The following is a 24,279-nucleotide window of genomic DNA, read 5'->3' on the forward strand; positions in this document are numbered from 1 at the left end:
AGGCAGAGGCAGGCAGATTTCTGAGTTCGCGGCCAGCCTGGTCTACAAAGTGAGTTCCAGGACAGCCAGAGCTACACAGAGAAACCCTGTCTTGAAAAACCAAAAAAAAAAAAAAAGCCTCATCCTAAACTAGATTATAAATTTAAGGCCAGCTTGGGCAATAAGAGACCCAGTCTCAAAAGTTAAAAAAAAAAAAAAAAAAATGGAGATGGGTGTAAGGTTTGAGGGGCAGGAACTTCTCCAAGAAGGGGGTGGTTGTTTCCTAAATCTGGTTGGTTCCTCCCTCAGGAGAGAGGAAGGATGTATAAGAATAGGCCTTGCAGGATATCCAGGCCTGCAGGGTGGCCTTCCGATGGGCTGGGCTGCAAGGCGCTCCTGTGAAAGGACCTGGGCACCTGCTGGGCCTCAGTCCTGTCCAGGCCAGTCTCCTGTCTCAGTGATTAGCAGTGGAGGAAGAGGATAATCCTAACCCTGTGGGAGCACGGGGTTGTAGTGAATGGGAAGCAGGCTTTGAGACAGCTCTGCTTGGGGTCTGGTTAGCACCCAGGCCTTTTGCCCCAGCCTGGGAGGAGGGTCAGTTCGGGGTAGTCAGGTAGTAGATATAGACCTAGGGAAGGAACCGAAGACCCTGACTTCTACCTGAAGGCTGAGGAGGGTGGGAGGTCTTGTATGCTGGCATCTTCCTTTCCAGGGTGGGTAACACCCTGGCCTAAGAGCGCCTGAGAGCTGCAGGAAGCAGTTGGGGTGGGGACCAGAGCGAGGGTGAGTGGAAAGCTGGCCAGAAGATGCTGTTCTAGGGTAAGAGAGGGAGAGGGAGAGAGGCTGCTCTCATGACCAGCATCTGGAAAGCTAACTTCCTCTCTTGGCCTTGGTGTCCCTCTGATACCACTCTCAAAGGTTCCATTCAGCTTTTGGATCTAAGATACGGAGCTGACAGGTTTAAAGAGACTTGGAGTGGGTTTGGGGAGGACCTATGAGTGCGAAGGGCAAGGTCTTCTGACAGCCTCTCTTGCCTACCCCTCCAGACCGGTCTCTCCTACTCAGCAGAGGAAGGTTGTACAGAATTCGAATTCATTTCCCACTCTAGGGGAACTGGCTGGCCTCATGCTTAGGCTCAGGGCCACGCCCAGCATGACTCTAGTGACCCTCCCATGGTCAAAGCCTTACATGGGTTCCACCTAATGCCACCATGTCCACATGGTCTGGTTAAGACCCCCTGGAGCAGCCGGGTGTGGTGGCGCACGCCTTTAGTCCCAGCACTCGGGAGGCAGAGGCAGGCGGATTTCTGAGTTCGAGGCCAGCGTGGTCTACAAAGTGAGCTCCAGGACAGCCAGAGCTACACAGAGAAACCCTGTCTCTATAAAAACAAACAAAACAAAACAAAGACCCCTGGAGCACCCCAACTCTGAGAAAAGACTTCAAGCAAGGCACCCCTTTAACACAGACACGTTTATTGGCAAAACCTATTCCCAAGCACGGCGGTGGGGGAAGAGCGTTGGCAGAGTGGGCGGCACGATCCCCATTCTCTTTGGTAATGTTCAAGGAGCAGGCAAGGCAGGAGAGGATGGGGTGTGCCCAAAACATGGCAAACGCTTTTCTTAGACCTTGTGGGTCAATCCTCCCAGCTCCCTACAAGGTAGGTACATCCCTGCCCTCATTTCTAGAACGTGGAAACAAGCGTTCTGTGGTGATGTGCCAGGAGGGCAGGCATGTGCTTTCAAATCCCCCGAGAATCTCCCACTGCAAGCCTCCTGCTGCCTGCTCACTCGGATTTTCTGTTTCTCTCACAAGTTCTAGTTCTTTCAACTTTTTTTAAAAATATTATCTTTTTGTAAAAAAAAAATAGATGTTTATCCATATTTTGAGCAAGCCACTGTCTCCTACTCCAATGGGTCAAAGCTTGGGTTCCCCCCAAGATTCAGCTTAGCTGGGGTTGGACACAGCAGGTTTCTCATGGGGGCAGAACTGAGGCTCAGAAGGAGCACTTAGAAAATACACAGTTAATAAATTACAACCCTCTCACCCTCCCTCTATCCCCACCCACATCCAGAGCAGGCTTAGGTATTGGCCTCACCCAGAGGAACTTGAACCAGTTCACTCTGTGTCTACTAGGTCTAGGGCCTTTAGTAGGTGGCTATGGAGTGTATGAATGAATGAATGAATAAGTGAATGAATGAATGAATGAACAAATGAATGAATACTTAGTGGGAGAGAGTAAGTACCTAGGAGTCTGAGCCCCAGTCCCTTATTCTCACCAGGACGCCTCTCTGGATGCAGAGAAGGGAGTCTTGGGGTGGGGCTGGGACAGAAAATGGGAGGAAGTCATTAGGGGTATTTCTGTACAGGGCAGGCATGTGGGTGGGAAGATGGAGGACAGAGGTGTGGCCTCCAGGTCAGGAGGCTCAGGTACGCGCTGTGTGGCCCCAGGGGCTGTGTGATCTGGGCAGGCTTGGTGAACAATGAAGGCTGTAATGGTTCTTGGACATTTGCTCTTGGTCCTCAGCTGCCATATGGTAACATAGGTACTCTTACCAATGCATACATTTTATAGAGTAGGAAGCAGAGGCCAGAGAGGTCAAGGGACTTACCTAAGGCCACACAGCCAGCAGGAACATGAAAAGTGTCCTCCGTCTCTCCCCTTTGCTATTTATAACTATGCCATGAAGAGAAGAGACACAGATCTAACTTTTCCAGCCTGGGGCCCATACAGTTGCAAGAGACTGTGACCCCAATTCCCTGATATAGCTTCCGGTCGTCTCCAGCCAGAAAATCCAGTGTACCTTAGATAGAGGGTTTCCTAGAACACCCCTCCTTCCCCACCCACAGCCATAACACGCCCATGAGTGGTCTTCCTGGGAGGGTGGGAAAGTGGAGTGGTTGGGGCCTGGGCCTGCCGCTCACACAGGCATGGGCACTTCGTCATATTCATCCAGGCCATTCTCCTCGTCAAAGGTCACTTTGGCATCATCACCGTCCAGCTAGAGGGGTAGAAGAGAAAGGGTGAGAGAGTGGGACAGGATGAGTCTTTTTGGGGACTTAAGAGGCACGCACCTCTAGAGTTAGGAACCAACCTGGACAAGCCCTGCTGTCCCTAGAGTACAGAGTTGGTCTAGGTGAGTGGTTTACAATGGGGGAAGGTGGCCCCTGAGGGTCTGGTGAGGAAAACCTGCAAAAGGTGGGCTGGGCTTCCCCTCACCATGGCAACCCCACACCGAATGTCCCAAATAACTTGGTGATGATACAAGAGATGCACCCTGTGCGCCTCATTAGCCTTTCACCCTGTCATGACTGCTGCCTGCACTGGGGAGCCATAAGGAAATGAGGTCACTTGCTCCAGATCATATGCTAGGACACAGCAGACCAAGACGGAGACAAAGGCCTGCATATAGACTTTTTTTCTTCTTCTTAAGATGGGATCTTATGTAACTCAGGCTAGCTTTGAATCATGTGGAGGCCAAGGATGACCTAGAATTTCTGATTTCCTCGCCTCTACCTCCCTAGTGCTGGGATTATAAGCGTGGGCCTCTATATACAATCTATGGGGTGAATTGAATTCAGGATCCTGTGCATTGGAAGGAAGCATTCTACCAACGGAACCACATCTATTCCTAAACCTACGTCTATCTGCCTCATTCTTCCGTCTCCCCAGCTCCAAGACACACGATTCCTATTACTGGGCCCTTCTCCTCCCATCAGGGCCCCCACGACTCACACACTGGAGTTCCAGCTCTCTGAAGATGAGCGGGAGGATGAGACGACGGAGAGGCACTGTGAGGATGAGGACGAAGGGCAAGGCCAGCGAGGCAGGAGTGGACTTCACCACCCACAGCACAGCCAGGCAGATGATCTGGATGCCCGTGAAGAGGTGCATGCGCCAGGTCTTCACCTGTGGGGAAGCCAGGGTCAGCGTCTGCCCTGTTCTGACACCCTTCCCCCACCCTAGCTGGACAGCCACCAAGCTAAATACCCTCTTGACAAAGGGCACATCCGGGTGGTACTTGGGTGGCTTGAACAGGAGCAAGATGCGGTCAAAGAGCTGGATGCCACTGAGGGATGTGACTCCCATGTACAGGAAGATGCCGAAGAGCACAGCCAGGGGGATGCGGGACAGGATAGGTTCCATGAGGATGGACAGTCCTGTGAGGACGGACACACTCTCAGTTCAGGTCACCCAGGGATCAGCACCAATGGGGCTTCGCTCACACTTGCAACGGAGCATGAAACCACAAGTGCCACATGATCCTTTTCTGCAGTGTTTGTTTATCGACTCAGAGGGGAACAACCTGGAAGGTTATCTTTCCAAGGAGTCAAACCTACTCCCCCCAGCCTAGTTGGGGCAGTCACGGTGCTCAGAGGAACCTGTGTTTCTCCTTACTCTAGAGAGCCTCCATTATTCTTTATGGAAAGGGGGAGAAGCAGAGAGAAGGAAGGGGGAACTTTAGACCGCTCCATCAGTGACTATGACCCTGCTCACCCAGCTGGACTCAGCTTCTTATGGAGCCCAGGGATGCTCTACCACCCCTTAGACGGAGGAGGCATGTTATCAGCCTTAGAGCAACTGATCTGGAAAAGAATCTCAGAGATTTAATAAATCCTCTAACTGTGCAGATAGGGAGGCCCAGAGGCTAGGAAGTTACCCAGCCAGCCAGGAGCAGGACAGGGCAAACCCCAACAGTTTCTTACTCTCCTCTTGGCTAATGTATGGAGGAAGGATCTGACTTGGAAAGAGCCCAGCAGTGCAGCCCTCCTGCCCTACACAAGTGCCCATCACAGTGTCCCAGGGCCCTGGGCATCCTCACTTTTGCTACATCCCCTCCTGTGAGGAGCTAGTGTTGGGAGAGCTTGAGCAGCTGGTGTATAGGGACCTGGACAGATACAGATGGCATGGGAGCCTCATTCCCCAACCCCAAGAGAAGGAGTCAAAATTGGGCAGGGGAGATAGTGGAGGTGGGATTTCTGAGTGGGAAGAGCCACCCCCACACCTCATCCCAAGAACAAGGGGCAGAAATGAGTGGAGCAGGACATAGGGGCATGACTGGCCCCACTTACCCACAAGCACAGAGACCAGGAGCCCACTGATCCGCTGTTCCTTGACCTCTTGGATCTGGGCTGCAGCCCCTGGACCACTGGCCTTCCCCATGACTGTGAGGGCATTGGCGTGGGTAACAGATCTTACAGTGGTGGCACTGAGCCAAGGCATCCCAAAGAGGGCAGCCACCCCACCCATGCCAACGACCAGCAACAGGTCCAGGTGGAAGCCAGAGCCCTTGATCATCTTCCGTTCTGGTTTACTGACAATCAGCCTGGGGTAGGGAGGGGAGGGAAGTCAGGTGAGCTGGGCCCTCCCAGTGGGCTCCTCTTTCTTTGCCCACATCGGTCCCCCTGGGTCTCTTTGTGCTTTCTGCTCCCATTTCCCTTTGAGTTCCTGGCCCCCTCCCTCTGGCTGTTTGAGAATTCAGGCTCTGAGGGCTAGAAGTCTCTGGAATACCCTCAGGCATTCTTGCTAAATCCTGGGACTTTACCTTTAGGGAGTCTTGACTTTTCAGCACCCTCACCCCACCCTCACCGCCATCCCCGCTCTTCAAGCCCCTCCCACCATCCAGCAGCGAAGCTCATAGCTCCCAGTTTACAAGGTGTTCAAATGATGCCACCCCAGGGGCCACAAGACTCAGACCTGCCTCTGATACTCCAACACTCCCATCCCCTCGCAGAGAGCCACCAGCCAGTCTCCTGCTGGCCCAGAGCCTGCTTCCCTCCCTGCCTCCAGCCCTCCCTGGCCAAGCCTCTCTCCTTGCTCTTACGTGGTGATCTGAGACTCAAGGAAAATGAGAATGAAGACAAGCAGGGCGGGCAGAACGGAGGCAAACATCATCCACGTGGGGAAAAGTCTATACAGCCCCAGAGGGTGGATGACCCAGCCCCGGGCGGAGGAGTTGGACACTTTGAGGCCATCAGGCACGGAGAGTTTCTGTGAGAAGAGACAGCTGGTGAGAACCTGGGACCAGATGGCTAAGGAGACATGGGGTCAGGGAAGTCAGGGTCCTGGGGCAGGGAATTGGGTGGAAATGCTCATCGGGCATTTTCTTTGCTCCAAGCTACTTCTCTAAGCCCTCTATGTGTCCTATCGTTCCTGATGTTGTAGGCAAACAAACAGGATTAGAGAGGTTGTATATATCCAGTGGCTGAGCTGAGGTTTACCTGACTCTGCCTGGCTCAATGCGCACCCTCTCCTATGGCCCTGGGCAAAGGAATAAAAAGAGCAAGGTGGCCCAGGCTCTTGCTTGAGTGGAAGGGTCTTGAGGGAATATTGGAAGACCAAGGCCAGGGAATGAGTTCTAGCCGACTTTGGGTTAGGAAAAGCCATTCTGGCAGGGTAGAGAGGAGAGAAGGAAATGAAGGCTATGGTGGCATGCCAGAGGATGAAGAGGACTCACCTGTGTGTAGGTGCCCTTGATGAAGGAATCCACCAGGACCATTATCAGGATGGAGATGGGGACCCCGAAGTCCCCAATGACTCTACGCAGCTGTAAGCAGATAAAGGAACCAGTTGTACCCATATTCCACCTCGCACCACCTTCCTCCCCATCCTACATTTACCAAGGATTCTGCTCATCCGGAGAGGTCCATCAAGAACCAAGTCTACCATTACTCCAGCTATCTCTGCCTTCCTTCTTCCTCTAGCCCCTCCCCTCCTGGCTCTACCCTTCTCCCTCCCCCAAGAACTCTCTATCCCTGATTCCCTGCTGCATCTTGGTGCTGGGTTGAGATGGGTTTGCATGCAACATGGTCCCTGGAAGTGGGGACCTGGGATAGAAGGGGAGTCAAGGGTACTGGAGAAGCTAGAGTTGGTGAAGGTAAGGGCAGGGGTATACTGACCTTGCCAGGGAAGTAGGTGCTGTTCTTGAACTTTCGTAGCGTCATGGCAAGTAGGAAGGTGCCAGCCATGAGCACAAGAGAGAAGAGGGCTGTGTTGGGCACAGGGCCCTGAGGTTTGGGCTTCATCACAACAGGGGCATAAGTCTGTTGTAGTGGGTAGTCCTGGAAAATCTGTAACCGACAAAACTTTGTGTTCCCCATCCAAGCCTTGACTTGAGCTAGACAGTATCAAATAAGTTGACTGGGCACTATCAATCAGTTGTTTGTTCATCCATTTATCCATATATACATCCAAACATCCATCTACACATCTACTGCCCATACAACCATCACCTACCTACACCCATCTCCCCATTCACACATCCATCCATCCATCCATCCATCCATCCATCCATCCATCCATCTGTCTCTTCTTCCTCATCTGATTTATTAACCTACTTGGGTTTTGTTTTTGGGGTTTTTTTTGTTTGTTTGTTTTTTTGTTTGTTTGTTTTTTTTCGAGACAGGGTTTCTCTGTGTAGCCCTGGCTGTCCTGGAACTCACTCTGTAGACCAGGCTGGCCTCGAACTCAGAAATCCGCCTGCCTCTGCCTCCCAAGTGCTGGGATTAAAGGCGTGCGCCACCACGCCCGGCTTGTTTTATTTTTTAAGGTGTATTTATTTTTATTTATTTGAGTACACTGTAGCTGTCTTCAGACACACCAGAAGAAGACATCTGATCCTGTTACAGATGGTTGTGAGCCACCATGTAGTTGCTGGGAATTGAACTCAGGACCTCTGGAAGAGGAGTCAGTGCTCTTAACCGCTGAGCCATCTCTCCAGCCACCTTGCTTTATTTTTTAAGGGAGGAAGAACAATTAGCTTGTCTGGGAAGGGTCCAAGAAGCAACAAGACTGCATGTGCAGGTATATGCTTCCAGGCGTTGTGGGGAACATGAGAATTCTGGAGATAGCCATTAAGTAATAAGAAGGTTAATAAAAAGGGCTTGAGGAGTTAGTGACAGGGATAGCATTTGCCTAGCATGCAAGAGGTTTGGACCGCAGCACAGTAAATAAGTAAATAAAAAAAAAATCTTCTTAAAAGATCTACAGAGAGCCAGGCATGGTGGCTCAAGCCTTTAATCCCAGCACTTGGGAGGCAGAGGCAGGCGGATTTCTGAGTTCGAGGCCAGCCTGGTCTACAAAGTGAGTTCCAGGACAGCCAGGGCTATAGAGAAATCCTGTCTTGAAACACACACACACACACACACACACACACACACACACACACACACACACACACACAGATCTACAGAACATAAATGAGCCTGCCAATCAACAGAATAAGGACAGGCACACACAGGTCACCCTTCTTCCATACACAGTGCAGATGTGGAGGTGGGTGGAGCTCTATGGGGAGGAGGCAAGTTCTGGAGGCAGAGGCCCTGTGGGGTTCTGGAGGGCAAGTGCAGGAAAGGAGAGGCCTAGGGCTTTCAAAGCATCCACTTCCTCGATGCACAGGACTTCCCGGGCCATCTCACATATAGTACCCACTAGTCACATGATGTGTGGCCATAACCATGAACAAGTATTGAGAGAGGTACCTTCCCTCATATACAGTCAGGCCATGAGCACTGAGTCTCAAGCCTTTACGTGGCCCCAAGAAACCCAGCTGCATAATCCTAGGTGAACCCCAAAACATACATGTGCCCATGTTCATGGTTGTGCAAAGAGGCAGAAACATGGCCATAGTCACGCCGTACAGACTTTTTACATAATAACACACTCTCACAGACACGCTATGCCTGAGTGTTGGCATCCTCCCTGGCCTCACCTTGATCAGCTTGGAGAAAGTCTCATAGATGAAGATGAGGGAGATGAGGAAGGAGAAGATCTCCTGGGTGTATCGGGAGATGTATTGGACGAGGAAGCTGCCTTCAAAGGCCACCACCAACATCACGAGCAGGATGAGCCAGAAGCCGATCCACGCGCGGCCCACGATATACTCCAGGTTATTGCTTTCACAGAACTGCAGGCAGTGAGACAGATACAGGGTTAGTGACCTTGTGGGCACTAGGTAGGTGAGCCAGGGTAAACTACAGGGTTGGGGGTCAGAGTGGGGCTGGGACGATGTTACCGAGAAGAAGGCTTCTTCAAACACCAGCAGGGGTCCTGAGAAGCCTAGCACAAGCAGGGGCTGTGCCCCCAGGAGAGCAAAGAGAATGCCTTGCACTGCTGTGGAGATGAGCAGCTCCGACACCCCCATCAAGTTCCGGGTCTTTTCTCCTGTGGGGGGAAATGCCATACAGGGATCAAGATGGAGAGATTAGTTTCGGGGATCGAGAGTTAAGTTATGGGGTATGACCTGCAGAGCATCAGATTGGTTCAGAAGTGAGGGGGCAGAGGCCAGAGGGTTAGAGGTGAATGTTCTGGGCGGGGGGTGTGGCGGGGGGAGAACCATAATTGTCACTGACCCAGGAGGCCGCCGAAGGTGACGGCAGGTGACAAGGCAGCAAAGTAGATGAAGATGACAGCAGCCAACACCTGGGGACTGAGCGCATCGGTGATGTCACTCAGGTAGTAAGGATAACGGCGCCGGATATCACGGATCAGGCCTCCAAAGATCCGGCCTGTGCGCCGTAGAGGGTCGTCTTCGTCACCAGGGCCCCCTTTTCCCCCGTTCAAGTCTGTTGTAGAGGAAAGGAAAATGGTCAGAGGGGCAAATGTCTGCGAGGAAAGGAGCAGTGTACTGGGGATCCAGGGCCCCATGGGGGAATCAAGAAACCTTGTCCGTGTACCTAGAGTGTTGTACAAGTTGGGGTCTGGCTTGGCGGGGCTGGGCAGGTACCGCCTCCTAAGCAGCTCCTTCTGCACCGGTACCAGGTTAAGCAGAGCTTTTTCTGAAGGGGCGTCTGTGGGCGGCAGCACCAGGCTACAGTCCAGAAAGCTCTCCAGAGAGCGCAGCAGCTCCTCTCGGTTATGCGCCATGGAGGCGGTAATGCGGAACACCTACAGAAGGAGAAAGGTCACGAACACTTACTCTGTAGCCAGGAGGTCCGGGGGAGCAGGGCAACCTGGTGGTGCCTGCCTGTAGTCTTAGCACTCAAGAGGTGGAGATAGGAGGACTGCCTCAAGTTTGAGGCGATCCTGGGCTACATAGAGAGAACCGGGTCAGCCAGAGGTACCAGAGGTACATGGTAAAACATTGTCTAAAAATCTTGAAGTGAGGGTAGGGGGGACCTGGACATGTGTAGCTAGGGACCAACCACCAAAGCCACGGCTGTCGTTATAGGGTCTGGTTCTTTCTGTTTCTTCTGACCTCTAAGGATGAGCTTTGGGGAAACAGGCACCCTGGGTGGGGTAGAAGGAGCTAAAGTATCCCTGGTGGGCTAGGCATACCACACAGCAGAGCGGGCCAGCTAGAACCAGGTCACAGCGGGCCAGGATGGACCAGCTGGTCCAATCTAAGTCAGGGTAAGACTAGACTGGCCAGGAACAGGTGGAGTTCAACCCACTGCATCCAAATAGTGAATCTAAAGTCAAGCCAGTCCAGGGTGGGAAACCTGGCCTCTTCTGTCCTCCCACAAGCTCCCTGGGGATAAAACCTGACCTCTTCTGTCCACAAGCTCCTTGGCTAACCAGCCACATCTCCCTCCATCCCCCCAGCCCTCCACACTCACTCTTTCTGTCATGAGAGTTGCTGCAGCCCTGCCCAGCTGGGTATAGTCGACATGCGGAGCCTCAGGTCCCAGCAGAACAAGAAGGAAGCCCACAGGCTCTGGCAACACCAGGTCCTCCAGAGGCACGGCCTCCTTCAGTCTCACGAAGCCCAGTACAGGCTTCTCCAGAAAATTAGCCCGGCCTGTGGGAGGCACCAGGTGGTGAAGCCAGGCCACTGGGACTCGTAGTTTATGAATTCAAGAGAGGGGGGCTGCCCGGGGCCTGAAGTAGGATGCCCGGGGAAGGAGTTCTTACCCACTAGCACCAGTGTGGTTTCTGAATCTGGGGGGATCTTCAGAGTCCCAGATGTTGAGGGTCCTTCTGAGCCCCCCTCTGCCTGTGGAAAGGAAGGCAAAGGAACTAAGTCTGGCATCACACTGACCCGAGGAGACCTGAGCATCCATCCAGCCCTTCCTTCTCCCAACCCTGTCCTAAGCGTACCTGTCCGCAGTACAGCTGGGTCTCCAGCGATGGCTGGTGAGGAAGCAGAGGCTCAGAGGCGCCCCCAGAGCGGGTCAGGACGGCGGGCTTCACCCCCTCCAGATTCCCTAGGTCCTCAGCATGGCTGTGGGACACACAGGTGACGTGAGCTGAGTCAGCTATTTGGATTGAGTTTCCCATGGAAGGAGAAACTGGCGGGAGGGGCAAAGGTGAGCACTAAGTGGAACTTCCCAGTGACCAAACTTGAGAGACTTCAGAGAAGGAAGGCCAGTCTTCTCTTAAAGGACAGTGTGGGTAGAAGACGGGTGGCCCCTGTCTAGGATGTTTAGGTGGGAGAAACAAAACAAAACAAAACAAACCCCAAAAAACAAAAAACCATGGACGGAAGAAAGGGTCTCAGGATTATGCTCTGTAAGTGTGAACTTGAAGTCTCGGGCTCTGTTTGGGGGATGTCAGGCAGTTGTGGGAACTATGGTGGAGGAAGATCTCTTGCCTGATGGGGTGGGGTCCATTTGGAGCTGAGGGAGGGTGGGGAGACCTTGGAGGCAGGGGAGCTAGGGAGGAACCCATAGGATGTGAAGCCCAGGTCCTGGCCAGCAAAAGCACCTGCGTTTGAGTAGCAGAGCCCGGAGCAGTTCTTCTCGGTCCTGAGGCCGAATCTGATCCTCGTAGATGAAGCAGTCTAGAAGGTGATTGGCCACCCCAGCCAGGGATGTCTCTGCCAGACCCAGAAGGAAGGTGCCTAGGGACAGCCAAGTGGTGAGCTGAGTGGCTGCTCCAGAAAGCCACCTATGCAGCAGGGGGACCACAGGAGGACTCACCTTTTGAGAAGACCTTCTGCAGTTCTAGAAGGCTCCAGAAGGTCAGGTAAGATAGATGTGGGCGACCCCATACACCATCCTCTCGAAGGTTTTCCTCCAGCCCTATCCAGTGCGCTGCCTCCACCCATTGTAGTTCCTGGTTCCTCTGGTCCATCATCAGTTCCTGAAGCTCCACATAGACCTGAGGCCCATGGCCTGAGTTAGTCCCGCAAGCCATGGGCAAGCCCATGAGAGAGGGGGAGCCTGGATCCTGAGGCGCTCGGGTCTAAGCTAGGCTTAGAAAAGGCCCTGGGCTCTGGAAGGCTTAGGACAGGCCTCCTGCTCAGAGCGTGGGGAGATATGCAGGGTCCCCTGGCTCCACATCCATCCTCCTTGGCAGGCCATTATCATGTTTCAGAAGAGGCATGGACCTCTCGACCATGAGGGTCCTTGAGCAGCCACTTGGCAGGAAAACTGGGATCTGGTGACTGGGGCTGAAGGGACTTGGGAAGCCATTGGGTTATCTCCCATCTCCAAGACTTGAGGGACGTGGCTCACACGGTCCTGAGCCAGGTGGTTACTCTCAGGGTCCCAGCTTAGGGACCCAATTCCCTCACTAGCTAGGAAGTCTGGTGCTCAGCGGGGACCTGGATACTGGGAGAAGGAAGTGTGTACTTGGTTCTATGCTTGCCCGTGAGTATCTAGCCCAGCCAAGCCTGAAAGCCGTGGCTTAGTCCTCAGCACTATCTGTCCAGTGAACTCAGCAAAGGTTTCTCTGTTAGTGAGCACGCCCCTTTTCTTCCACTGATGTCCCAGGGTGTTCGCTCTATCTGCTTGTCTGTATGTGGGCATCTCCTCCACCTTGGGTCTCTCTCTACCCCTCCCTATGGTACAAAATGGATTTCAAGGCAACTCGAGAAAGAGAGTGGATCTGAGTCCTCACCTGACCGGAGCTTGGGTGCGGTGTGGAGGTACTGCTGGGGACGTAGTCTGTGGCTGTTTGCTCTGTGGGAAGAGCTGAAAACCCAATGGCCGGTTAGCACTGCCCGTTGTGGCCCTTCACTCGGGCCCCACCGTACTACTGTCAGGGAGCCTCAGAAAGCCAGACTCACTCCCTGCACACCCCTGGGCTGGGAGCTCTGCCTAACTTGGGTCTGTTGCCACTCTCCACCTGAACTTTATTGAGGAACCTGGAATTCGTTGTGGTGATCTGAGCCCCCAGTCTGACCCCTCCTCTGAGATAGGAAGAGAGAGCCCCAAGTCCCAGTGTTCAAAAGCATCCTAGCATTCCCTCCCTTCCCTGCTATATCTCCTTTCTTCTCCCCACCTGCTTAGCTAAGCCACCAGCTGGTAGCCTCTTACCACAGGCCAGTCAGAGAGGTTGAGTCCCTTATATCCTCCACCCCGACCCTCATTTCCCAAGGGGGCCTCTTAACTTCAAATCTAATCACTAACACTTAAGCCCAGTTGACAGTAAACAGGTCCCCGCCTTAGGCTCCCCCATCTAAGACCTTGGGCAGTCCAAGGAAAGTGGTATGGACTCCTGGGGTCTCTGCTCCAGGGGTCTCCACCACTTTCTCTCACTTCTCAGCATCTCCAGCTGTCTAGACTGAATAAGGTTCCAGCAACAGGCCTGCTGCTTGGCCTCAATGCTGATATGGGACAGACAGGGTAACAGCTGGGTCTGTGTCCTTGTCCCAGACATACCTGGCTGCCCTGTCACACGTGAAAGGGACCTACCCCCCCCCCCCCCAGTCACCTCCTGTGATCATTTCAAACAAAACACTGTTTATCCTTCAATCAGCCAGGATTGTGGGGAGAACTGGCCCGAGGGCTGGGACTGGAGCTGTAGAGAGGGGAAGGACTGGGTCCCTATTGTCCCTATGGAGACCTAGAAGCTCCTCTGGTAGAGACAGAAGGTGTGGGATGGGTCTTACCTTCTGGGTCCTGCATCTCGGTCACAGGGATGGTTAGGTCTCTATATGCTATCTGTCCTATTATGTTCTCCAGTTCTTCTTCGCTGTCTCGATCTGGGATCTCCAGCACTTCCTCGTGGTCCTGTGGGGAAAGCCCATCAAGGCTGGATTAAGTGGCTTCCCAAGTCCCCTGAGGAGAGAAGCCCAGGGTGGCTCCCAGAGCCCGAGGCAGGAGCCCTGCATGGATCAGGGGACACTTACCCGCATGTCCCCCATGATGCCGTCCTCAGTGTCCAGTCGTTCTCTGCTCTCTGGGCCGCCAGCATAACCTGCACCTCAGGTCCCTGGAAGAAAGGTGCAGTCTGATTGAGGCACAGTAATGTCATATATACATCAACTAGCCTCCTGTTGCTTCTGGGTCCCCCTAAAGGAGCTAACGTTTAGTGCCAGAAGAGCCCTGGGGACCTGAGATTGATCAGATGGAGGCAGTGGCCATGGAGGAAGAAGCAGAGTTTGTAGGTGTATAGGCAGGGGCTGAGGGACAGGAGACATAGGTATGGCTGAATTCTCCTTAGTGTGTTTGGGGTGCATGGTCTAATGGTGTCTAGCCCCACCCTTTATCCACCAGGCCTTAACTAACTTCTCTTTCTGAGCCATGAGGACTCAGCCAACTCCCAGAACATGATGTATCCCCTCTTCAGGGAGCCTGGCTCCCTTGAAAGTCTCCATAACACATCCTCTTCTCCTAGAGATGGCAGCTTCTGCCTGGACAACAGGCTGCAGCATCCTTGGGTGTGGCTCGCAGATCCTGAGGGACATGAGTCTGTGTTCTCTTCTTCATTCCATCCCTACCTCGCTGGCGTGCTTTCTCCTTAGTCTATTGGCTTCTATCCAGTTCCTAGAACTCACCAAGACCTTGCCTACTCCAGGGCCTTTGCACACTCAGTGTCTCTTCTGTCAACAGCTCAGCCCTTCTCCTACCTCAGTTCCAGTACCACCCTTTCACAGGTCCCCCTTAACCACCCCGACAGTTGCTGACCCACTCCAACGTGGTTCCTTAGTTAACTGGTGTGCAATTGTCAGACACGTCCTTTGGAAAGGAAGACACCTGAGTGTAAGTCCCTGCACATTTCTGTCCTCATGGGGTCCCCACACTTAGCAGCCAACCTGACTCCATATCACAAACTCAAAATGACCAAGATCCATCCGGAGGCCACAGAACCTCAGCCTCTATTTTCTCAAGACAAAGATGTCCCTACCCTAGGATGTGGGGACCAGTCATCTAGTGTGCCAGTCTGGTGCTTCCTTTGCCCTGTCATTGCTACATGGAACTTTGGGGGGACAAGCATTTGGGTAGGTTCATGAAACGGAACCACTGGCTGAGTACAACAGACTGAGCTGAGCCGGGCTGAGCGTGTCCTTACACTTCAGGTGACCTAAATGAGTGTGTCCTTACTCTTCAGGTGACCTGAGTGTTTCCTGCATGGATGGAATCTAGGGGGTTACCTGTGCTGGACACCGCAGAGAGGAAAAATGGGATAGAGGTACAGGGCCAGTGACCACAGCATGGGTCCCAAGACCTAGGTAAAGAGGACCAGCTTAGGCATAAGGCATGGACTAGGACAGAGAGGTGTGTGTGTGTGGGGGGGGGAACAGAGGAGCAGGGGCCAGCGAGTGGAGGGCACGGGGAGCAGAAGACAGAAAGCCAGAGGAGAGGATCAAGAGGTCAGAATAGGGTCAAGGGGTCAGAGGCAGAGGGGTAGAGGGTGACGGGCAGAGGTGTGGAGGTAGGGCCACACAGTCATGCTAGGGACCATGTAAGAATCTGGGGCAGAACATACATTTGGAAAGAACCATACAGAGGTCTCTCTGGGCCTTGGAGAGTCCTGAGGTTCTGAGAGGGAGAGACATCATCAAGTCTTTAGGAGTGGCAAGTGACCTCCATGGCAGTGTTCCTGAGCCTGAGAATGGGACAACTCTCTGGGCTTTCCCCTGGGGAGTTAGTATTCACCTTTCCCCTTTCTGCTCTCCCCACCTCCTTCACCTTCCTTCCCCCATGGCTTGCACCCAGTTTCTCCAGTCTATCTTTAGTTTTCTTCTTTCCTTCTCTGGACCTGTTCACACTGCTTTCTGGCTGGGCCTCAGATCCCAAGGTACCAAAATAACACTGTGGGACTGGGTCTGGTGCCTTGAATCTCCTAAGGGTCAGCATGGCACAGCCAGGGATCCAGAGCCCTAGGCTGTGTCCCTGATCCTGCCTAGACCAATGGCCTGGGGAAGCTCTTGGGTGTTTAACTCTGCCATCGGTCTGTCAGATGCCAACCTCTGGGAACTCAGTCAGAAAGAGTAAAAATATCAGAAGCAAGCCGGGCGTGGTGGCGCACGCCTTTAATCCCAGCACTCGGGAGGCAGAGGCAGGTGGATTTCTGAGTTCGAGGCCAGCCTGGTCTACAGAGTGAGTTCCAGGACAGCCAGGGCTATACAGAGAAACCCTGCCTCAAACAAACAAACAAACAAACAAACAAACAAACAAATCAGAAGCAACCTAGAGTCCAGCTGAGCCTTGGAGGGTGTGCCAGGCCCAGGCTGTTGCCTGCTGGTCCTACACTCTTAGCCCTGCCCCACTCTGCCTGGACCTGATAAGAGCCTGGGCCCCTGAACCTTCAGAGCTCTGAGTTTGGAAGCACCCCAAACACCTGGAGGGCCAGCTGCCAGCCAGGACAGATAAGGGGCGAGCGGGCCATCTGGAGCCCAGGAGGTGGAGCCCAGCTGGGAAGACACAGGGGGAAGGGGACAGATGACAGGGACAGCTCCCTGGTGGCACAGTACTACCTTTTTACTGTCAACCCCACACCTCACAAGCAGCTGTAGTGCCCTCTCTCTCTCCCAGTCCCCAGACCACCGACACCAGTAAATGTCAGTGGTGCCATTTGACAAAGCCAAGATTCAGAAGAGTTCGCCTACTCCAGGGGCACTGGATGGATCGGAAGCAGGATTAAATCTTTGGCTTACAATTCCACAAGCCTCTCTACCCGCTGCACTGAACTGCCTCCCAGAGAAGAAAACAGCTCTTAGCTGATTGGGAGTTGGAAGTTCAGACATGGCCTCTCACCTCTGCAGGCAGACTCCCTGAGTTTATTTAGTTCTGACCCTGTCCTTTACTAACTTTGTGGGCTAAGGAAGGTGACGGAATACCCAAGCCTCAGGGGTTTTTCCGTCTGTAAAACAGAGCTGGTAAGAATGATTCCTGCATGATAGACCCACTGTGCAGATGACGTTCATGCCGAGAACACATGGCCGGTGCCTGGCACACAGTCTGTCATCACTCCTGCCTGCCACTGATGACCAGGTCAGTCAGGCTTGTGACCTCCATCCCGCCCCAATTTTCCTCCAGTTCCTATAGAGTTAGCCTGAGATGATCAACCCTCAGTAGAGATTCACTTCTCTTTTCCCTTCCAATGGTCTGTGGGCTGGGGGTAGCGCCAAGGCCCCAAGAAGACCCCTAGAAATGTCCCATATAGGAATCAATGCTGGCTAACATATGGTCTCCCAGGCGAGAGATGGGGTAGCCTGGGGATGCCCCACCCAGGTGAGAGATGGGGTAGCCTGGGGATGCCCCACATCTGGAGGAAATGAGGCTTGAGTCATGGGGCTGGTAGATAGAAAGCAGGAGGGACCTACACCGGTGGAAGGTCTCAAATTAGCTTCCAACGTGCACTCCAGCTACACACACCTCTGTATGATAACTGCCCCCTCCCCAACCCTCCACTCCCCGCCATAGGTGCACCGAGGGACCAAAGCACATGGACACATTACCCTCCCATCCACCTGGAGGTCAGAGATCACACCCCTTGGACACAGATTTAAGCTGACCACCTTCACAAACCCTCGGGACAGATGCCAAAGGACCACCCAGCCACCCCCCTGCCCTGCCCACCTGCTCAGGAGCCTCGGGGGTCCTTCGGGAAGTCCTGCCTGCCGCCACTGGTGCCCTCTGTGACTGGCTGAGCTCCCAACTGCTCTAACAGCACAGGCAGGTGCCCTGGGGGAGGCTCCCAAACCCCTGACTCATGCCCTGCCTCCTAATCTGCCCGTCCCACAGCCGGGAGCCCCTTCCCACCCCACCCCCTTGCCCTGCTCCGACCGGGTGCCCCATAAACAGAGTTATCTCTCACCCACATCTGGACAGCTGTGCATCAGGCCCACCCCACCCACCCTGTCCAGTCCCTAAGGTCTTTGGGCCCTTCAGGCCCCTGGGGATTTCTCCGATCTGCCTTTGTGAACTAAGGCTTGACTGCTCAGTTCTCAGAACTTCCAGGTCTCTGGTAGGAGGGCACTGACCCCTGGACATGTCTGCCTGGCCTCTGTCACCACTCTTCACTATGGCCAGGTCTTCTCTGGCCCCAAGTCTCAAGACATCTTCTCTCTCCTACCATTGTCTTCCCTCAAGACTGTCTTTTCCTTGACAGCCTCCCAGGGGACCTGCCTGGTGCTTGTGAGACCCCATTAGTCCTCTCTTCTTCTTGCCCCTAACTAGAGGACTTTAGCTACCCTCTCCCAAAGACCCCACTGGCTCCTGAGAGCTGGCCCCTAGGGTCTAAGACACTGACAGTCAGCCTGAAACAATGTCAGGTCAAGAAAACAACTGTCCCCACACGAGCCTCGGCTCACAAAGCACCAATGTCTGGGCACACTGGCTCCTCTGTGGCAGCCCAGCCCAGGCCCCTAGGCAGAGAGTGCCTGCATTCTTGGCCCCCGCATACCCCTCCCCCGACACCTCCAACAGGACTGTTCTCTCCTCTTGCTGGGGGGTGAACACTGGGAGGGCACCTATCTCTGACTGACAGATGAGTTCTGGGTGGGAATGAAATGGTTTAAAGCAGACTAAGTGGGGTACTGTGGCCTGGAGGGATGAGAAGGCTCTGCATGGCTCCTGTACTGACCATGGGACCAGGGCAGCCTCCTGGTCTCTTGGAGCTTCTGTTTCCTCTTCTATTAAGAGAAACTTCCCAGGGCTGAGGATGTAGCTCGGATGGCAGAGTCCTTCTCCAGCATGCATGAAGCCCTGCTTTAATCCCCAGCAACACGTAAAACCGGGTGTGGTGCTGCTCACTTGTCTTCTTTTTTTTTTTAGAGACAGGGTTTCTCTGTGTAGCCCTGGCTGTCCTGGAACTCACTCTGTAGACCAGGCTGGCCTCGAACTCAGAAATCCACCTGCCTCTGCCTCCCGAGTGCTGGGATTAAAGGTGTGCGCCACCACCGCCTGGCTAGTGCTGCTCACTTGTAATTCCAGCACTTGGGGGTGGGGTAGGGGTATCCCAAAGCTCGAAAGGTGGAGACAGGGGGATCAGAAGTTCAAGGTATCCTCCATTACATACTTAGGGAGTTCGAGGCCAGCCTGAGATATATGAGGAGAGAGGGAGAGAGTGTGAATGAGAGTGAGCACTCAAGTGACCCTGACTCTTTGCCCACTAAGTTCAGGCTCCAACAATAGAAAAACTCAGAGATGGGCAAATGGAACATATTGTGTGGTCTCCCTCACTAGCTCGTGATGGCTGAGACCCAGCAAAGCTAAAGGGACAGTGGGTGAGGGCAGAATCCTCTAGAGTAGAAGGCCTTGCTTGCAGAGCCTGTGCTGGGTGGTCAGCGGTGTCACTCCCAAGCCCCCTCTGTGCCCTATGCAGAGGAAGCATTTAAAGTGACAGAGAGGGGACATGCTTCCCCCAAACGCAATGACCAGGGGACAGTAACTCTCCATGCTGGACATCAAGTCTCTTTGAGCTCATGATGCCCTCAGAATGAGCACCGCTGTCCAGGTTTTCACAGTCCAGGTTTTGGTTGGTTGCCCCCCCCAATCTCTTTTCATTTATTTATCTATCTATCTATCTATCTATCTATCTATCTATCTATCTATTTATTTGTTGTTGTTGTTGTTTTCGAGACAGGGTTTCTCTGTGTAGCCCTGGCTGTCCTGGAACTCACCCTGTAGACTAGACTGGCCTCGAACTCAGAAATCCACCTGCCTCTGCCTCCTGAGTGCTGGGATTAAAGGCGTGCGCCACCATGGCTCTTCTTTTTATTTTTATTTTTACTTTTTAAAATTTATTTATTTATTTATTTATTATATGTAAGTACACTGTAGCTGTCTTCAGACACTCCAGAAGAGGGAGTCAGATCTCGTTACGGATGGTTGTGAGCCACCATGTGGTTGTTGGGATTTGAACTCTGGACCTTCGGAAGAGCAGTCGCGTGCTCTTACCCACTGAGCCATCTCACCAGCCCCTTATTTTTATTTTTTAAATTTCCCCCCAGGTGTGGTGGTACATGCCTTTAATCCCAGTACTTGAAAGGCAGGTGCAGGTAGACTTCTATGAGTTCAAGGCAGGCTGGTCTACAAACTGAGTCCCAGGAGAGCCACTGATTTGTAGAGAGACCTTGTATATATATATATATATATACCAGCCAAGGCTATAGAGAAGCAGGATCTCATGTAGCTCAAGCTGTTTCAAATTTGCTATGAAACTGAGAATGACCTTGAACTTCTGACCCTGAGTTCAGAACTAACAGGTGTGCAGTGTGCAGTACCACGCCCGCTTTATACAGTGCTAAGGATCGAACCCAGGGCTTTGGGAATGTTAGGTCACACTCTACGAACTGTGCCACATTCCTCAGCTCACTGTTCCCCTCTCACAGGAAGTCTCCCAGCTCAGACCTCCCTGTCTGTGTGGCCAGACAGGACAGGGACTTAATGGCAGTTAGGTGAGCTAAATCTTGTAGTGGGGTGAGGAGGAGGAGGAGGAGGAGTGGGGTGTTGGTGTGGGGCTGTGACAACTGAAGATGGAGTCCCTTAACAATGTCGCGGCCATTCCTTCCTGCCATGCTGCTCCAAGTCCCCAGTCAAGCCACACCGCCCCTGGAGGGACTGTCTCAGTGTCCCCATGGGGGTGGAGGCAAGTCTGAGGAGAGAAGAGCGAGGTTTGGAATGGCAGCCAAAGCAAGCAAGTGTCCTAATAAAACAAGCTGGAGCCAGGGCTGTGGTTGGGTGGGGGCAAGGTATGTACAGGGTGGCCTGGGAGAACTTCCTGTGGAAGTTGTTACTCCACAGACTGGGGACCCAGATTCCCATGAATTTAATTCAAGGGAATCGCCCACAACCCAGCTTCATTAAACTGCTGGGGCAGGAGGTTCTACCATGTTGCAGTGTGACCACGGTCACAGAGAAATCATTCCTTTCCTCTCTGAACCATTGGGACTGAATGGAGTGACAGATGCGTGTCAGCTTGGAATCACAGTCTCCTTTGGACGCAGAATGGGGCTGGGTTGAGACGTTACTGAGGAAGGAACGTCTCCTGGGTAGGTGGTTGGCTGAGCTGGGGTCCTCAAATCATCCATCCTCAGGGGCTCCTGTCTAGTGGGGTAGATGATAGCATCCCACAATAACCACAGAGTGTGGTGACAAGAGATGTGGTAAGGAGTGGGGACTAGAGAGATAAGTCACTGGGGAGGTACTAGTTGTCCCCAGGGAGTAATCTGAGCCCAGTCTTGAAGAAGTTCTTTAGGGGAAAAAGCTAGAAACCCAGGTGTGTGTGTGGTGGGGATGGTGGGAGTCGGGGTGGGGGACCAGGACAGGGATCAGCAGAAGGACACAGAAAGGGGTAGATGAGACAGGAGGGGACATGAATGGGACACAGGATGGGAAGGGGGAACTTGGACAGGATGACAATGACACTTGGGAAGGAGGGCAGAGTTGGGGAGGGAGTGGAATAACACACACACACACACACACACACACACACACACACACACACACACACACACATACACACACGGCTTCCCTTCTCCTGGGGGAGCAAGGTGAGGAGTGTGGAGTGGCAAAGGGAGGCCAGAAAGGCTGTTCTTTCTGTTCCTTCAGAGCTCTGGGTCTCTCTTCTGCCTGGCCAGCACCCTTAGCTGGGCCTTGGGCCTGAGAAGAAAGAGGAGGATTTTAGCTGGGCCAGCAGGGCCAGGTCTGTGTGGCTATGTGGTTCTGGCCTCTTTTCAGAACATACACAAGTGGGGTTGCTCTTCAGGGTCCAGTGAGCTGTGGAGGTGGAGGTGGGGAGCTACTGCTTTCCCAAGGGGACAGGAGAGGGCTTGGCTGGCTCAGGGTGGCTCAGAGAACACAGGATCTACCTGAGGAGCCCCAGACCCAGTTCTAGGCTCTCGTCATTGGATACACACCCTTCTGGGACTATTCTCTGTTCTCTTGATTTCTGGACTTTTCACGCCCTTCTGCTTGTCCTGAGCCACCTTTCATCCCCAGTCCCAAACCCACTGAACCAAAGCTGTGACCTTCAAGGATCAACACTTCTGCCCTGGGATGGAGGAAGGGAGGAGCTCTGCCCAGAGGTGCTGGGTGCCCTCACCCCTCTGTGCTGTGCCAGGTGACTCTTTGCTCCAGAGACCATGAGCCTCAAGGGCAGAGACCGTTGCTTTCAGGCCTTTCACTGTGGCCTAGACTCTGCTGGTTTGTTAGTGTTCTCTGAGACCGGGTCTTACTCCATAAGCTTCATGCTCTGATTTTCTCTCCTCCGCCTCCCAGACACTGGGTCTTCAGATGTATGCCTGGCTTCACAGTCCATGTCTTGGTGCATTTGAATGGGGTCTGGGCAGACCTGGGTCCCCTGTCACAGTGCCAAAGCATATTTGAGACAACAGTGTTTAAGAAAGGTCATCTGAATGTCATAGTGACAGTCTCATTTACTTCTAACCACTTCTTAAACTAGCAAGAAGACACCCTGGGCCTCCTCCAGTCCCCTTCCCTTTCCCCTCTCCCCTCTGTTTCTTTTACTGTTTCTGCTCCTTGCCCCCACACCCCTCCTCAGCCCATTCCTCCTTTCCTCTCTAACACTACAGGTCTCCCTAAGCACTCATATTTCCAATCAGTCCAGAGTTCTCCCAGTCGGCTTCGCACTTCCCCGGCTCCTACAGTTTGGCTGTCAGAAGCCAGTCAGAATGGCTTCTTAGAGATGCCAATCATGATACCGCTCCTGTGTCAAATACCAGCTCTGACTCAGCATTCAGGTCTCAGATCAATGTACCTCCTCTTGACCACTCAATTAGACACAATCCTGTGTCAGTCTGCCGTTGTGTCAAGGAAAATAAAAATGGGTTGAAAATGAGCAAACCCCCAAAATCTTTGTGGCTTAAATAAGGTAGAAGTTTATTTCCCTCTAATACAGAAGTATGGAGGTAGGACATCCCAGAATGCAATGGTGCTCTGCAGGACTGTCTGTCATCGTTAGCAAATAGCTTCTCCCTTCGGGTCCTGTATGGCTGCTTGGGCTTCACAGGTCACTTCTGCATGCCTGCCAACAGGGGTAAAGAAAAACATGCGACCTCTTTTTAAGGACGGCTTCTGGGATGGAGACTTAGCTACGTGGCTGTAGTTAGCTTGAAGGGAGGATGATTCTTGGAAGTGTCGTGTCCAGGGTTCTGTGCCCTGTCACTATCTTCCCCTACACCCACTGAACCATCCAACCAGTGGATCGTTTTCTTGTTTAATAACTTGTTTACTATTATCTTTTGCCAGTAAAACAGAGGTCTGGGCTGGGGGGATGGCTCAGGGCCTGAGCTCAGGCCATCAGCACCATGCACAAGACAGGGAGATTCCCCGAACTTGAAAGCTCACAGGCCTTGCCAGCTGGTGAGTACTGGTTCCATGAGAGACCCTGTCAGCATTAGGTGAAAGGGTTGGCAAGATGCTCAGTGAGTAAAGGCAAACCTAGGACCTGAGTTCAATCCCTGGAATGCACACAGCGGTGGAAGGGGAGAACCAACTCCACAAAGCTGTCCTCTGACCTCCAAACATCCATGGTGTGGGCACCCCCCATCCCCTCAACAATAATAAATAGAAGTTTAAAAATAAGCCACATGTGATAGCGTATACCTTTAATCCCAGCATTTGAGAAGCAGATTGGGAGGGTCTCCATGTTCAAGGCCAGCCTGGTCTATGTAGTGAGTTCTGGACCAGCAGAGCCACATAATGAGCCCTTGTGTGACAAACAAACCTTAAAAGAAAAGGTGGAGAGCAATTGAGAAGACATACATGAGTGTCTGGTCTAAACACACACACATACTACATACACACACACACACTATATACACACACTCATACTCACACACATACTACATACATACACACTCATTAATACACACACATACCACACACACATACACTACATACACACATACACTACATATACACACATACTACACACACATACACTACATACACACACACTACATACACACTATACATATACAGACATTCTACAAACACATGCTGTACATATACACAGATGTTACAAACATACACTTTACATATACACACTACACATATACATACATACTATACAAACATTATACATACTCATATTATATACACTATACATATATATATATACACACCATACATACATACATACATACTATACACACACACACACACACATATACACACACACTGTCCCCACACACTGAAAACTGAACAAAACTATCAGCTCCATGA

General features: G+C 52.7%; 1 protein-coding gene across 1 annotated transcript; it reads right to left on the bottom strand.

Moving 5' to 3' along the window:
* Positions 1 to 1,430: 1,430 nt before the first annotated feature.
* Positions 1,431 to 17,892, bottom strand: Slc4a1 (solute carrier family 4 (anion exchanger), member 1). Its single transcript, NM_011403.2, has 20 exons — positions 17,668 to 17,892; positions 13,992 to 14,074; positions 13,752 to 13,872; positions 12,758 to 12,831; positions 11,836 to 12,016; positions 11,621 to 11,756; positions 11,015 to 11,138; positions 10,829 to 10,910; positions 10,534 to 10,715; positions 9,652 to 9,862; positions 9,328 to 9,540; positions 8,991 to 9,139; positions 8,688 to 8,882; positions 6,877 to 7,047; positions 6,435 to 6,524; positions 5,802 to 5,968; positions 5,050 to 5,303; positions 3,968 to 4,137; positions 3,713 to 3,886; positions 1,431 to 2,978 (listed from the first exon to the last, which is right to left on the bottom strand). The coding sequence occupies exons 2-20, from the start codon at positions 14,004 to 14,006 to the stop codon at positions 2,898 to 2,900; spliced, it is 2,790 nt and encodes a 929-aa protein (NP_035533.1). The 5' UTR covers positions 14,007 to 14,074; positions 17,668 to 17,892; the 3' UTR covers positions 1,431 to 2,897.
* Positions 17,893 to 24,279: the final 6,387 nt, after the last annotated feature.

This window comes from Mus musculus, chromosome 11 (genome assembly GCF_000001635.26).
Source record: "Mus musculus strain C57BL/6J chromosome 11, GRCm38.p6 C57BL/6J".
Lineage (NCBI taxonomy): Eukaryota > Metazoa > Chordata > Mammalia > Rodentia > Muridae > Mus > Mus musculus.

What these genes read in the sequence shown, in the direction of transcription:
- Slc4a1 (NM_011403.2), bottom strand. An exon ending in TCAAGGGCACCTACACACAG is followed by an intron (nt 5,969 to 6,434) that starts GTGAGTCCTCTT and finishes CTCTTCTCACAG; the next exon opens with AAACTCTCCGTGCCTGATGG. An exon ending in ATGTGCCCTTTGTCAAGAGG is followed by an intron (nt 3,887 to 3,967) that starts GTATTTAGCTTG and finishes GCTTCCCCACAG; the next exon opens with GTGAAGACCTGGCGCATGCA.